Source organism: Strongylocentrotus purpuratus, unplaced genomic scaffold, assembly GCF_000002235.5.
Source record: "Strongylocentrotus purpuratus isolate Spur 01 unplaced genomic scaffold, Spur_5.0 spur5_scaffold_11, whole genome shotgun sequence".
NCBI classification, from domain to species: domain Eukaryota; kingdom Metazoa; phylum Echinodermata; class Echinoidea; order Camarodonta; family Strongylocentrotidae; genus Strongylocentrotus; species Strongylocentrotus purpuratus.
In genome coordinates, this window is record NW_022145596.1 from 893,418 (window position 1) to 905,751 (window position 12,334).

The 12,334-nt window shown below is 37.2% G+C and overlaps 1 protein-coding gene across 3 annotated transcripts; it reads right to left on the reverse strand.

The window, feature by feature from the left end:
* Positions 1-504: 504 nt before the first annotated feature.
* On the reverse strand, positions 505-12,334 carry LOC105436399 (mitochondrial ornithine transporter 1). Of its 3 annotated transcripts, none has more exons than XR_004063335.1 (7): positions 12,261-12,334; positions 6,699-6,831; positions 4,995-5,391; positions 4,168-4,340; positions 3,545-3,703; positions 2,220-3,151; positions 505-2,161 (listed from the first exon to the last, which is right to left on the reverse strand). XR_004063335.1 is itself a non-coding variant. In XM_030980283.1 (7 exons), the coding sequence occupies exons 2-7, from the start codon at positions 6,811-6,813 to the stop codon at positions 2,953-2,955; spliced, it is 981 nt and encodes a 326-aa protein (XP_030836143.1). In that variant the 5' UTR covers positions 6,814-6,831; positions 12,261-12,334; the 3' UTR covers positions 2,151-2,952. The 3 variants fall into 3 exon arrangements, 2 of the variants coding, with proteins under 2 accessions (XP_030836143.1, XP_030836141.1); XM_030980283.1 differs by having other exon boundaries at positions 2,151-2,972; positions 3,035-3,151; XM_030980281.1 differs by having other exon boundaries at positions 2,151-3,151.

Below are 12,334 nucleotides of genomic sequence, written 5' to 3' on the forward strand. Positions count from 1 at the left end.
TTTTTTTTCCTGTTTTTTTTTTCTACCTGATTTTACCCCTTCTCCCCTGATTTTTCCCTTAGTGAACTATCCCAAAAGGCTTTTTCTAGTAAAACTTTTCTTTTCCTTGTTGTGTTCACCCCTAATGCAAAAATCTTATGATAAGGGATAAAATTATTGCTAAACTCATCAAAGAAAATAAAAAAATCCTCACCAAAAAATTGGAACAGGCAAAAAAATTGAAGCTGACAACACAACATTGGTATAAAATGAAAATAAAAAATAAAAACAAAACCGCCCCCCCCCCCCTCCATAAAGCTAGTTTTAGATTGTTCCCAAAAGAAATTCAGCCAAAAATCACAAAAATTCTGTATATTTCAGGAAGAAAATATCTCATCAATGAATCTATAATAATAAGTTTTATAATGTCTCATTATTTTGGAATTCATTCTATATGCAGAGGATTCCTATTCCCCAAAGTTCTACCCCTGTACTACCATACCTACCCCCCCCCCCCCCCCCCCCCCCCCCCCCCGGTCATAACTACCCCAGGATAGTTAGTACCCTTGAGACAATTACCCCCTCCCCTTGGAAGCTGTTTCTATAAACTACACCCTCAGTAACACCGAGAGGGCGAGGGGAAGAAAATGTTTGGAGATTGGTTGTTTAGAGAGGTTCTAATGATACACAATTATTCATTTATCTTAAAGAAGCAAGCCTCCAAAATAGCTTCTAAACAATTTACAGAAAAAGTACCAGTGGAATTAAAAACTGCAACAGCCCCCAAAAGTTTCACATGCAAGTTGTAATAATTTGTTTTATTTGCTTGACACATGGATATAGCACTCCTTGTTTAGATCTTTAACCTTCCCAATGCCACTCACAATAGATGTTCCAAATATATGATGGCATACAAAATTTCAAATGCCTATTATTATAACTAATCAAAATTAAATTCTACCATGGTACTTGACACATCATTATCAAATTCTAAGTTGGGCAGCCAGCAAGCAAACAAATCTGATAAAATGTGAATGTGTCTCCTTGGTCAGTATTGGTCAAGATTCAAGAAACTTAACATAACTTGTTCTAACTTTCAGAGTAACAAAGATGTAATAAAAGGTACATCATATCTCACTTGAAGTGGCAAAGCACTGCAGAATTTCCTCCACAAGTATTTCAGTTGTGCTGCAGTGGCAAGGTGAAAATAATCCTCTAAAGTACCTGTATTTCAGTGCATATTACATTTGACCTGTGATCTGAATAGTTGATTGGGATACCTGGACTTACATCCATCTACATGTAAGAGGGTTACATTAAAAACATACATGTGTTAGATGGGCAAGGTTTCATCGTGTAAAAGTGAATCACATGAAAATTATAGTATTTCATTTAATTTCAGATCTTTGAATAGTGCAACAATTCAATACCAACAAAATATTATGTCCTCTTAATCTATTAACTAGGGAATATTGTATTTCCAACAAACTAAGAGTTTCCTGATATTATAGATATAATGACTGCTATGAGAGCCAGTATCCTTTTCTTGAGTTAAAAAATTACAGAAAATCTGAGACACTATCTGTAAATGTTCGCTGGAAAGATGACTGAATGTTACAATCATTTGGGAATCGCAGACGATATGCACTGTATGGTATCCGCGCTCGCACAAAGTAAGTTTTAACACCTAAACCAACGGGGATCTCATCAAAATGTTACTATTTTTCCAGTTCCCAGAATCTTTTGGGAATCTCACTCATGAACTATTAACCATTACTGGCATTGTTCGATTCTTTATGGGAATGGCTAAAATCACGACTCCAATTTCGACCAATCAGATGGCTAGATTTCTAAAGAGAGGTATATAAATATATTACAGCCCGATGTACATGGATGTAAAAATTCAACCTGTACATTATTAAATATCATAATATTTGGGGCTTACATAATGATACAAATGCCAACTCTGACAGCATTTTGTATCTAGATGACAGAAAATCACAGGCAGTAAGAAGGCTGTTGTTGCCATTGACAATTCATAGCGGTTAAGCCTCTTGCGGGCAGCTAAAGATAAAGTCAAAGCAATGCAAACTAGGACTAGAGAAAATGTTTTTGCTCAGCTAACTGTTGCATGCATGGATTCTAAATGTACACCATTCAACTGAGGTACTAATGGACGGTTCTAATGGTGGTCACATCGAAACAAGAAAAGAAATAAATCTTTCATCTTCAATTCATACCAAATATTCTGTTGATTCCAACTCCAATGTTTATATATATATATATATATACTCATTGTAAATTACACTTGCTTATGACCAAATATAGCAATCATAACATTATTTGTTGATTCCATTCCAAAGTTTATATATATTACTTGTATATGAAACTTGCTTATTACCAAATACAGCATGAATAGTATTAATCTGTGCAATCCAATTCCAAACATTATTCAATTGCTCTAAAATTGCCTTACTAGATTTAGCCGTAGAGGGCGATCTGTGTCCAGTTAATTTGGCAGTGAGTGATATCACATCTTCTTATTTTCTGTCCTGAATAAAATGTCTACATCTGCATAACAGGCAAGTGCATAATTAAAAAAAAAACACATTGATAGATAAGTTACGTCATATTGTATGCGCTTGTGACATGAGTACAGTTATTAACCCTTAAACCATAAAAGTCTATTAACTGAATAGTACACCACAACAAGTCAAGTTTTGTCACATACGTAATGTGCAGAACCATATACTCCACACAATGTGGCAATCTATAGTTCAGTCCGCAGCATATAACAAGAGTCAATCTTACTTTATGCGATATGACTTGGCCTTCATGATGTGGCATGAACATTGGTCTATCCGGTGTGGTCTTTGATTTGACGACAGCACCTAGTCCGTACCTTGTGGTGCTGATGTTGGTCTATCTAATATGATCTATGATTGCATGGCAGGACCTGGTCTATATCTGGTGCTAATATTGGTCTATCCAATGTGGTCTATGATTACATGGCAGGACCTGGTCTATATCTGGTGCTAATATTGGTCTATCCAATGTGGTCTATGGTTCCTCATCCATGATCTACTAACTTCATATGCAAGCAGCATAGCAGCATTAGCTGGGAAAGCTCGTAAAATGCAGGGATAGACACCGCTGAATAGCGACGATACACCTTTAATAAATATTGAGAAAAAGAAGAAATAACAAGGAATTTGTCTTTGTTTCAAGTTAAAGGCATGGTTGTTCATTAGTAGCGTTATCGATCGAAGTGATAGTTTAACAGGGCTTTTACATATTTTTCAAATTAAATTGACTTCATATTTTGAACACTTTTTACGCTTCTATTATTAAGATGTAATAGCATTTGAATGAGATAATCAATGTTTTGTACAAAATATGAAAACTAATCAAAACTTAATTCCTCTTTTTTTTAGATTTTTAAAACTGACTCAAATTTGTTGCTATCAATCATTTGATTTTAATTCAATGCCACTTTCTATCAAATTTGAGCTTCTGTTGACGGAGAAACTAATGAGGAAAAATTAAGAGCTATACCAGTACTCACCCTCGACCTTGAGCATTTTGGTTAACGTTGGAAGGAAACCAGGCATCTTGCCTACTAGAGACTGGACTTGAATTCTTGATTTGACGACATCAATGGGATAGATAGCTATCCACAGAGATGCACCTGCTATTCCACCTGCTACCGTTAACCTAGCAAAACCTGTCATAGTGAGCAACAGGAGATACCAGATGGACTGATTAATAGTTTGGACCTTCACAATGTTTCCTAAGAAGCACCAGGTAGGTAACACCGAAGCCTACTCATAGGAGTCCTTATGATCAGTGTGTACATAGTAATTTGCTACTTAACACATCACAGCGTTCCGTCATAATAATAATAGTAATAATAGTGGGTTCTTGTATAGCGCTCATGTCTGTCACATACGTGACACTCCTGGCACTCCAAATTATTACCCTGGCTTTAGAACGGCTGCCATACAGTGCTCTAGCATTTCAAGGAATTAATTCCTGCCAGGTACCCATTTACATCACCTGGGTTGAGCGTGGCAAATGTAGATTAATGTCTTGCCAAAGGACATTAGTATGGCGACAAGGGTTGGAACCCTGCACCTTGTGGTTCGTAGTCCGAAGACAGCCACTGGACTACAGATAGCTTCTACTTACTCAAATCTTCTTTTGTTTTTCCAGGTGGTGTAAGTAACGTCTTGCTCATCTCATAACCGAAGAAGAATGCAAAGTACCCCGGCATTTCTCTTAACCATGTACTAGTGAGACCTTGAAACAAGCCTAGCGGACCATCTTTACGGATAAGATCTTTAGTAACTTGCCATGGCCCTCTGTAGAAATATAAAAACAAAAGGGGGTAACAAAAAGTTAAGAGGTCTGACATCGCCACAACTCAACATTTGGTTTATGACTGAACATTTTTGACAACCATCATCAACGCAATCAGAAAGGGTCAGATAGGACCCATAGAACCACAACAAGGATCTTATCATTAAGTTACTTTTTTAATTTGTAAGAGAATATTTTTGACCAATCAGTATTGGATAGGTTTTTACTCGTTTATCTATCGATTCTTATATTTAGACCATTTCATGTGGCTAAAAACATTTGTTACAGGGAGGCAGTGTAAAAAACAAAACCCACTATACCAAATCATAAATGAAGGTACACAAAGAATAATAAATCAAGACATATAGTAGTAGGAGAGACATGTAATCAAACCATTTAATGATTAAGTAAAGCCTCGGTCAAAAATGCCGTAACAAACTGCTACGAATGCCGTACAAACGATTTTCAGACAATGTAAATTCGGGAAGACAATGGAAAAACAGGGAGATTCGTACGAAATTATAGTTCGTACGAACCTTTGTGACTGTAGCATAAGACTAAGACTAAAAATAGTGAAATTACACTCTGCTCATGCTATTCAGAACTACAAGATCTAGAGATATTAAAGTGAAAAGCAGTGTGGAAAAGAAACTTACACTTTTTTGATAACAGAGTCTGACGTTGACATAATCTCACTCATAGCTTGCATACGGCATTTGATGAGCTCTGTCGGACATAGCACCAGTGATGAGAAGAAGGCTGCACATGACCCACTAAAGGCCTTCTGAACATTTGACAAGTCTCTCTCATGCTTTATACCCACAACCTGGCAGACAGCCTTTTGGCAGAGTCCATAGCACATAAATAGACATGCTGTTTCTCCAACGATGGCTGCTAGAGCAGGAGTGGTACCTTCAAACAAACCTCTAGCACCTTCCCGACCTACAGTGTCTTTCAGACAATGCATTGATGACCGATACAGTTGAGGGTATGTCTGCATTTTCACTTTGATTGTGTCAAATGGTTGTCCCACAAATGTGCAAGCTACTCCACCTGTAACAAACAAACAACAAAAGAACATTTACAAACATATTATCCACTATTTTTGTTTAACTAAAATATACTTACTTCCTCCATATTAAAAATCATATGAGACAATTGGTGTTCAAGAATTATAAATTATAACAATAAATAATATAAGTAGGCATATCAAAGAATTTCAAATTATCTCTAAGGAAGCATTTTATTCATCTTGCCATTAAGACAGGATAGTCTTAGAGAACAAGTTTCCATTTGAAAATACTCCCAGTTTCTCTCTTTCCTCCTTTGTTATTGTGTCTCCATCCCTAAGCTTCCGCAGTCCTTCTCTTTCTCTCTTTGTTTCTTCTTTTTTTTCTCTTTTTTTTTCTTTCTCTTGCTCTTTTTCTTTCTATATTTATTTCTTTTAGTCTGTCAGGACTCAGAAGATAACCTATATAACTCTTTTTTTAAATCCTTACTCAAATTTTTTGGCTTCATTTTTTATATTGATTATTTATTACCGGTATGTAATATATCTTTACAATTTTATTGAATTTGTTTATAATGTGTTATGTTAATTTGCTGTATTTATGCTACTTTAGTTGTAATTTATCCTTTTCAACTGTATATAGTTGTGATGTATTTTTAGGGCCCCATGAAAAAGCAACTTTTGAAACATCATTAAATAAGTTTTTTCAAATTTAAGCGAGAACAATTTCATGTTCATGGTACCGTCTGTCGTAATGCTGTCATACTGACAAGAAACAAAGTCATCATACCCCCCCCCCCCCAACAAAAAACAGTACAGTACTTCAATACAGGTCTATAGTAACCATGGCGAGTTTACATGGAATGACAGAAAGAGCAGGATATAGGTCACATTTTGTCTCAATCAGACAAACTCTTCAGGGCTCATCAAGGCATGATCCATATCAGGTTTTATAAAAAATGTCAAAGTTCCCTTTTTCTCTCCAATTAAACATTGATTCATGATATTCAAGTCATTAACACTACTTTAAATTAGTGAAATGTATGGGATTAATTTGTACCATAACAGAAATACAATCCTCAATTGAACTGAAAATTAGCATTTATATTTCCCTTATTAAATATCGATCACTTAAACTTTCAGTAATGTTCATGACAGTCTATGACAGATTAATAGTCATCTTACTACTGATAGATAATAACATAATATGTCGTATCCCCATGGCAGCCTCATCCGTATTAATACTGTTCTCCCTGAGGGACCTGCAATCATATTATTACCCCTGCTTTCCTTGACTACTTTCTGATCTTTTTGTTAAAAGACTCTATTTCTAGTCTAGATCTTATCATACCTATAGCACCAGCTGTGAAATCTACGGATGCCTCATACAGTTCTACCATTCTATTTGATGGGGTCAGTGAAGCAGGTTGACCTGGGTCATGTGATGGTGACGGCACTCCCTCCATGTTTAGCTTCAAAGAAATCTAGAATTACAAATAAAATGACAACAAAAAGATGTTACACAATCAAACAAGATTACAGTAATACAGAGTGCTGGAGATACGGACGACAAATAAATGTACAAGATTGACACCAGTATTATTACCTTATTGGCAAGGGATATGCCCCCCAACCCCCTGTAAGATGTGATATGAGTTGATTCTCCACACTCGATCCAGGCTCCAGAGAACCAAAATGTTCCTTCAAGATTGATAAGGTTATAGTCATCATCTTTCTTATTAACTCCAGGGAGCTGGTTGGTTCACATTTCGAAGAGGTAGTAATTACAATTTTGACTTACAACGTTGACTTACATTACATTACGTTGATCCGGTCTCAGCCTCATTTTTCCTAAATTGGCGCCTGCTTCAAGGGCCCTTCTGATTGGCTATCAATTGCTGGCTGTCATTTGCTCAATGTTATAAGATATTGGTGCGAGGAGAAAGCTTGCAATTTTCTGTTTGATATGATCCCAAAATCATGATATTTTAGTCAAACCTTGTATTTGTTCAGATTTTTTCAGCATTCTTTAAAGGTTAACTATTTCACTTAAGTTTAAGTCTTACTGAGTTTGAAAAATTCTCATTTTCATCATATTTAAAGGTAATACAAAGTTTTGGGAAATTTTGAAAATTGGGTGGATAGTGAATCTTTACAATTTTGATATATTTGGATGCCCCTGTGGATGTATTATAAGCACTAAAAAAATTAACCCCTAAAACACTTCTGTTTTCGAGAAAAATTGTATATAAAAATTTACCGATGCTCCCGGTAAATTTTGATAAATTTCAAAAGCGCCTACGGCCGTACAATGGTAGCTGCGACCATGATAATCTCAGAATATGTAGATGTGATATATAATTTCCAAACGGGAAGAGCTAAACGGTCGATTTTAGTCAAGAAACATTGTTTCATAGCTAAATTGATATCTTGACCTTGAGAGGGAGCTATACAACATAAAGAGTTTATTATTTATAATTTCATACCTTCGATTTCAACCGGGACAACGACCAATGAATATTGTAGGAACGCATATGCTTTCAATATGTTCATTTGAAACAAATTCATGACCCCATACCAAAACTTTGTAATACCTTTAAGGTACAAACTTGCAAGTTGTACTGAAATGTTCGTTGATTTTTCTAATTGATGTGTGGTTCTATGCTGAGTGTGCGTCAGTTATGTGTGAAGTGCGTCACCCGTTGAACATGTCAGTGGGGTCATTCCATGTCTAATCACCCAAAAAATCTGAAAATCTTAACCCGACCATTTTTTATTTTGATGAAACTTAGTGTACTTGTTGAGTGTGATCTCACAGCACCAAATCCCAAATTTTAGGTCAATTGGGTGAGGGGTTTGGGTGATACGGCCAACCAAATTTTGAGATTTTTTCAAAAATGGGGGTGGCGGGCCTACCTTTGAACCCTTGTATTTCGGGACCTAATGGGTCAATCTTCACAAAATGTGTATTATTGGAAAGGGTATTCAATAAGGATTCCAAATCTGCCGTCATTTTGAAAATTCGTACATGTTGGGGTACTTTGACCTCTTGACCTAAGATTTGACCTTAAAATTGACCTTGTGGATCACGTAACCTTGACAACATTTTTCATGAAATGCAATCTCTGACATGTTCACTAAAACATATAAAAGTTTCAGAGATATAATATTTTTTGTTTAGGAGCAATAAGGATTGAAAGTATCTATACTTACAGTACAGATATTCACAATAAACCCTATTATAATGTATACAATACATGCAATATGCACAGTACAACATACATCTTTCACATGCTTTTTTGTTCTAGTCATATCCATTCTAAATGTCAGCAGTACTTGAATAGAAATAAAATGACAAGTTCATATAGGCCTAAAGGGTTAACAGGATGTAAGACTTTAGGCCTCTGAGTCGGTTCTAGGATAATTACCCCCCCTCCCCCGAGGACAATTACCCCCGAGGACTATCACCCCCGAGGCCTATCACACCCAGAGGACAATTAACCCCAGAAAATTCCCTCCTAGGACAATCTGTCCCCCCTCCCCCCCCCCCCCCTCCGAGGACAATTATCCCCCTCCCCCTGGAAAATTACCTCCCAAGGATAATTACCTCCCCCCAAAAAAATCTGCTTTGATTAAAACCAACTTATTATCAGGATGGACTTCCCTTTTAGAGAATAGGGGGGGGGGGTAATTGTCCTAGGGGGTAATTATCCGGGGGGTAATTGTCTTAGGGTATAATTGTCCGAGGGTTAATTGTCCTCGGGAGGGGGGGGGGGACAGATTGTGCTAGAAGGTAATTTTCTGGGGGTAATTGTCCTCTGGGTGTGATAGTCCTCGGGGGTAATTTTCCTCGGGGGGGGGGGGAGGGGACATTTCCTCATGGGGTTAATTTTCCAGGGGGTAATTATCCTAGAACTGACCCATAGGCCTAAAGCCATATATCCTGTTAACCCTTTAGGCCTATATGAACTTAGAATGGATATGCCTAGAACAAAAAAGCATGTGGAAGATGTACATGTATGTTGTACTGTGCATATTGCATGTATTGTATACATTATAATAGGGGTTATTGTGAATATCTGTAAGTACGGATACTTTCAATCCTTATTGCTCCTAAACAAAAAATATTATATCTCTGAAACTTTTATATGTTTTAGTAAACATGTCAGAGATTGCATTTCATGAAAAATGTTGTCAAGGTTACGTGATCCACAAGGTCAATTTTAAGGTCAAATCTTAGGTCAAGAGGTCAAAGTACCCCAACATGTACGAATTTTCAAAATGGCTGCAGATTTGGAATCCTTATTGAATACCCTTTCCAATAATACAAATTTTGTGAAGATTGACCCATTAGGTCCCGAAATACAAGGGTTCAAAGGTAGGCCCGCCACCCCCATTTTTGAAAAAATCTCAAAATTTGGTTGGCCGTATCTCCCAAACCCCTCACCCAATTGACCTAAAATTTGGGATTTGGTGCTGTGAGATCACACTCAACAAGTACACTAAGTTTCATCAAAATAAAAAATGGTCGGGTTAAAACCATTGGGTGATTTGACATGGAATGACCCAGTGTGCTATGTAATATTACGTATTGACATTGCCAATGCACTTAAGTAGGCCCTCTCTCACTCAAATTTAAAGCTGCTCGAGCAAGTCTGCCATTGGCTGAGAGAAAGATCGTAAACTATGTGCACAGCGCTCAATGCAGAAAGTTCTTCATGCTCTGTCTCTTCGATTCATGCCTAGTGGTATTCAGCAATTTCGAGTGAACTGTGCTCTATAATATGAACATTCATATGTTCTCTTCGCTATGTTTAATCGACGATATAACATGGATGAATCGTTGGGTTAGGACGAAGAATCACCATTTTTCTTATCAAAGACTTCTTCAAAGAAGTTGTTGGAACGATGCCCAGAGGAGTCGAAAAGCATTGTAAGTCAAAAATGAAATTAGTAGTAGTACTAGACCTGAGTCATTACGTTTTTTTTGCTAAACATTTAGCCGTTAACTTTATACAGGCTGTTTCATTTAACCGTTATGAATATACACATATTTGTAATAGTGTTGTAGCTTGGAACGCCTGCCAGTCTACAGACTGCTGGGCTGAGCATTCCGAGCCTGACTATATGGCACAAATTGGGTCAACCTGGTAAACAGAGACCGGTAACAAAAAACATCAAAATGTGTTATTATTCCTCATCTGATATCATAATAAACCTAATCTGATCTGTGACATGTTTAAATATGCCTTTGCAATGTGATGCAAAGGCGTGTATCATTGCTGTATCAATGTGGATGTGTGTAACGCACACATCCATGACACACCCAGCAATGAGCTGATCAATGTTAGTGACCAATCAGGAAGTTTCTCTAGTTATGTAGGTGGAGTTTGATACCAGCATAAATTACAGTTTGTTGACCGCACCTGCAAGCACCCAGCTCAGTGGGAGGTCAAGAAGCCATGTGAAACCATGGGCGCCGATGTTTGAGGTGGATTGTGTGTATGTGTGACAGAGAGAGCATGGACCATGGAGAGAGTGAAGAAGTAAGACAAGTGAGATAGAAAGGGTGGCTTTGTTAAGTCAGCTCAATTGAAGAATCATCAAAAACTTAAATTACTCACAATGTCCAAGACTTTTTTGATTTTGTTCATTAATATTTATAAAAATTAAATTTATTATTGTTATCATCATTTTTCTATTTTATTATTTTAGGGGGGGCCGAGTCGGCAAGGGATCGATATTAACATTGATATTAATATTGAGAGAGAGAGAGAGAGAGACTCAGGGAGAAGGGAGGTGAGAGGAACTGACTGAGACGAAACCATCGAATGTGTAAATATTTAGAACTTTGCTTGCAGCATATTAAATGCAGCTTTTGTCTGAAAAGTTCAGCAATAAGAAAAGTTACATGAGCGATTACCACAGAGAGAAGGTAAATAGACAGGGTGAGATTATGGTTACAAATTTATCCATAGATAGAGATTAATGCTGCCAGACAGCTGCCAGGTGTAATATTACACAGCGGTTTCTTTGATTATCTAATAATGGTTAAACTGAGCAAGAAATGCTAAACGGTTTTGATGAATGCGGTCGTTTAACCATTGGTTAAACGGTTTGACTCGGCTTAATTGAGTCAATGCTAATGTCAATGAGTAATGCATATTGACCTCTATTAGCGCTGTACAACGTGCTGAGAGGGCATCAATTACACACAATACACACACTTGCACACAATGAATACAAAGTGGCTGATCAGCAAGTTTGAATTTGACAAAACAGTCAAAAGACTGCACACAATGAATACAAAGTGGCTGATCAGCAAGTTTGACTTTGACAAAACAGTCAAAAGACTGCACACAATGAATACAAAGTGGCTTATCGGCAAGTTTGACTTTGACAAAACAGTCAAAAGACTTACAATTTGAATTTTCCAACTATTCTTTCTAAATCTAACATCTGTAGGCAGGGCAAGCTGAAAAAATTGTATTTTACTGCTATTTAGGTGTCATCAATTGTCACTAAAGTACCGATTTTTAGTGAAATCAGTTGAGTTTTGTACAGTCACAGTGGTGTTTGAAATGTTGAGAATCAATAGAACAGGTTTTAATACACAGCCAGGATTGGTGGCCGCACGGTCGTGGGCCTAGCCTCACGTCCATGTTGCGCAGCCCCCTTCCCCCGCGGAAGAGGGTTGGAAAGGACCCGTTGCGTCGTCGCCATTCGGTCGCCCGGCCCGGCCCGGTTGGTTGATGACTCAAACATGTAACGTCTGTGTGGTCATTCAAGGATATAAGTATCGATCTAAATTACATCAGATTGGCTTGATATTGTTCCAATTCATCAAAACAAAGTTTATCTCACACATCTATGTTTAAATCTGATTTTATAAGAAGAAAAATGACAGACTTACAATTTACCGGCGCGGCAACACGATCAATAACAAGTTGTTGTTGTTGTGTTTTGAGTTATTGGCGATTAGTCAGT

Coding starts and splice junctions, on each gene's coding strand:
- LOC105436399 (XM_030980283.1), bottom strand. CDS start 6,813: ATGGAGGGAGTGCCGTCACCATCACATGACCCAGGTCAACCTGCTTCA. Junction 4,341..4,994: donor GACTCTGTTATCAAAAAAGT/GTAAGTTTCTTT, acceptor ATATTTCTACAG/AGGGCCATGGCAAGTTACTA. Junction 3,152..3,544: donor CAAAATGCTCAAGGTCGAGG/GTGAGTACTGGT, acceptor TATTTATTAAAG/GTGTATCGTCGCTATTCAGC.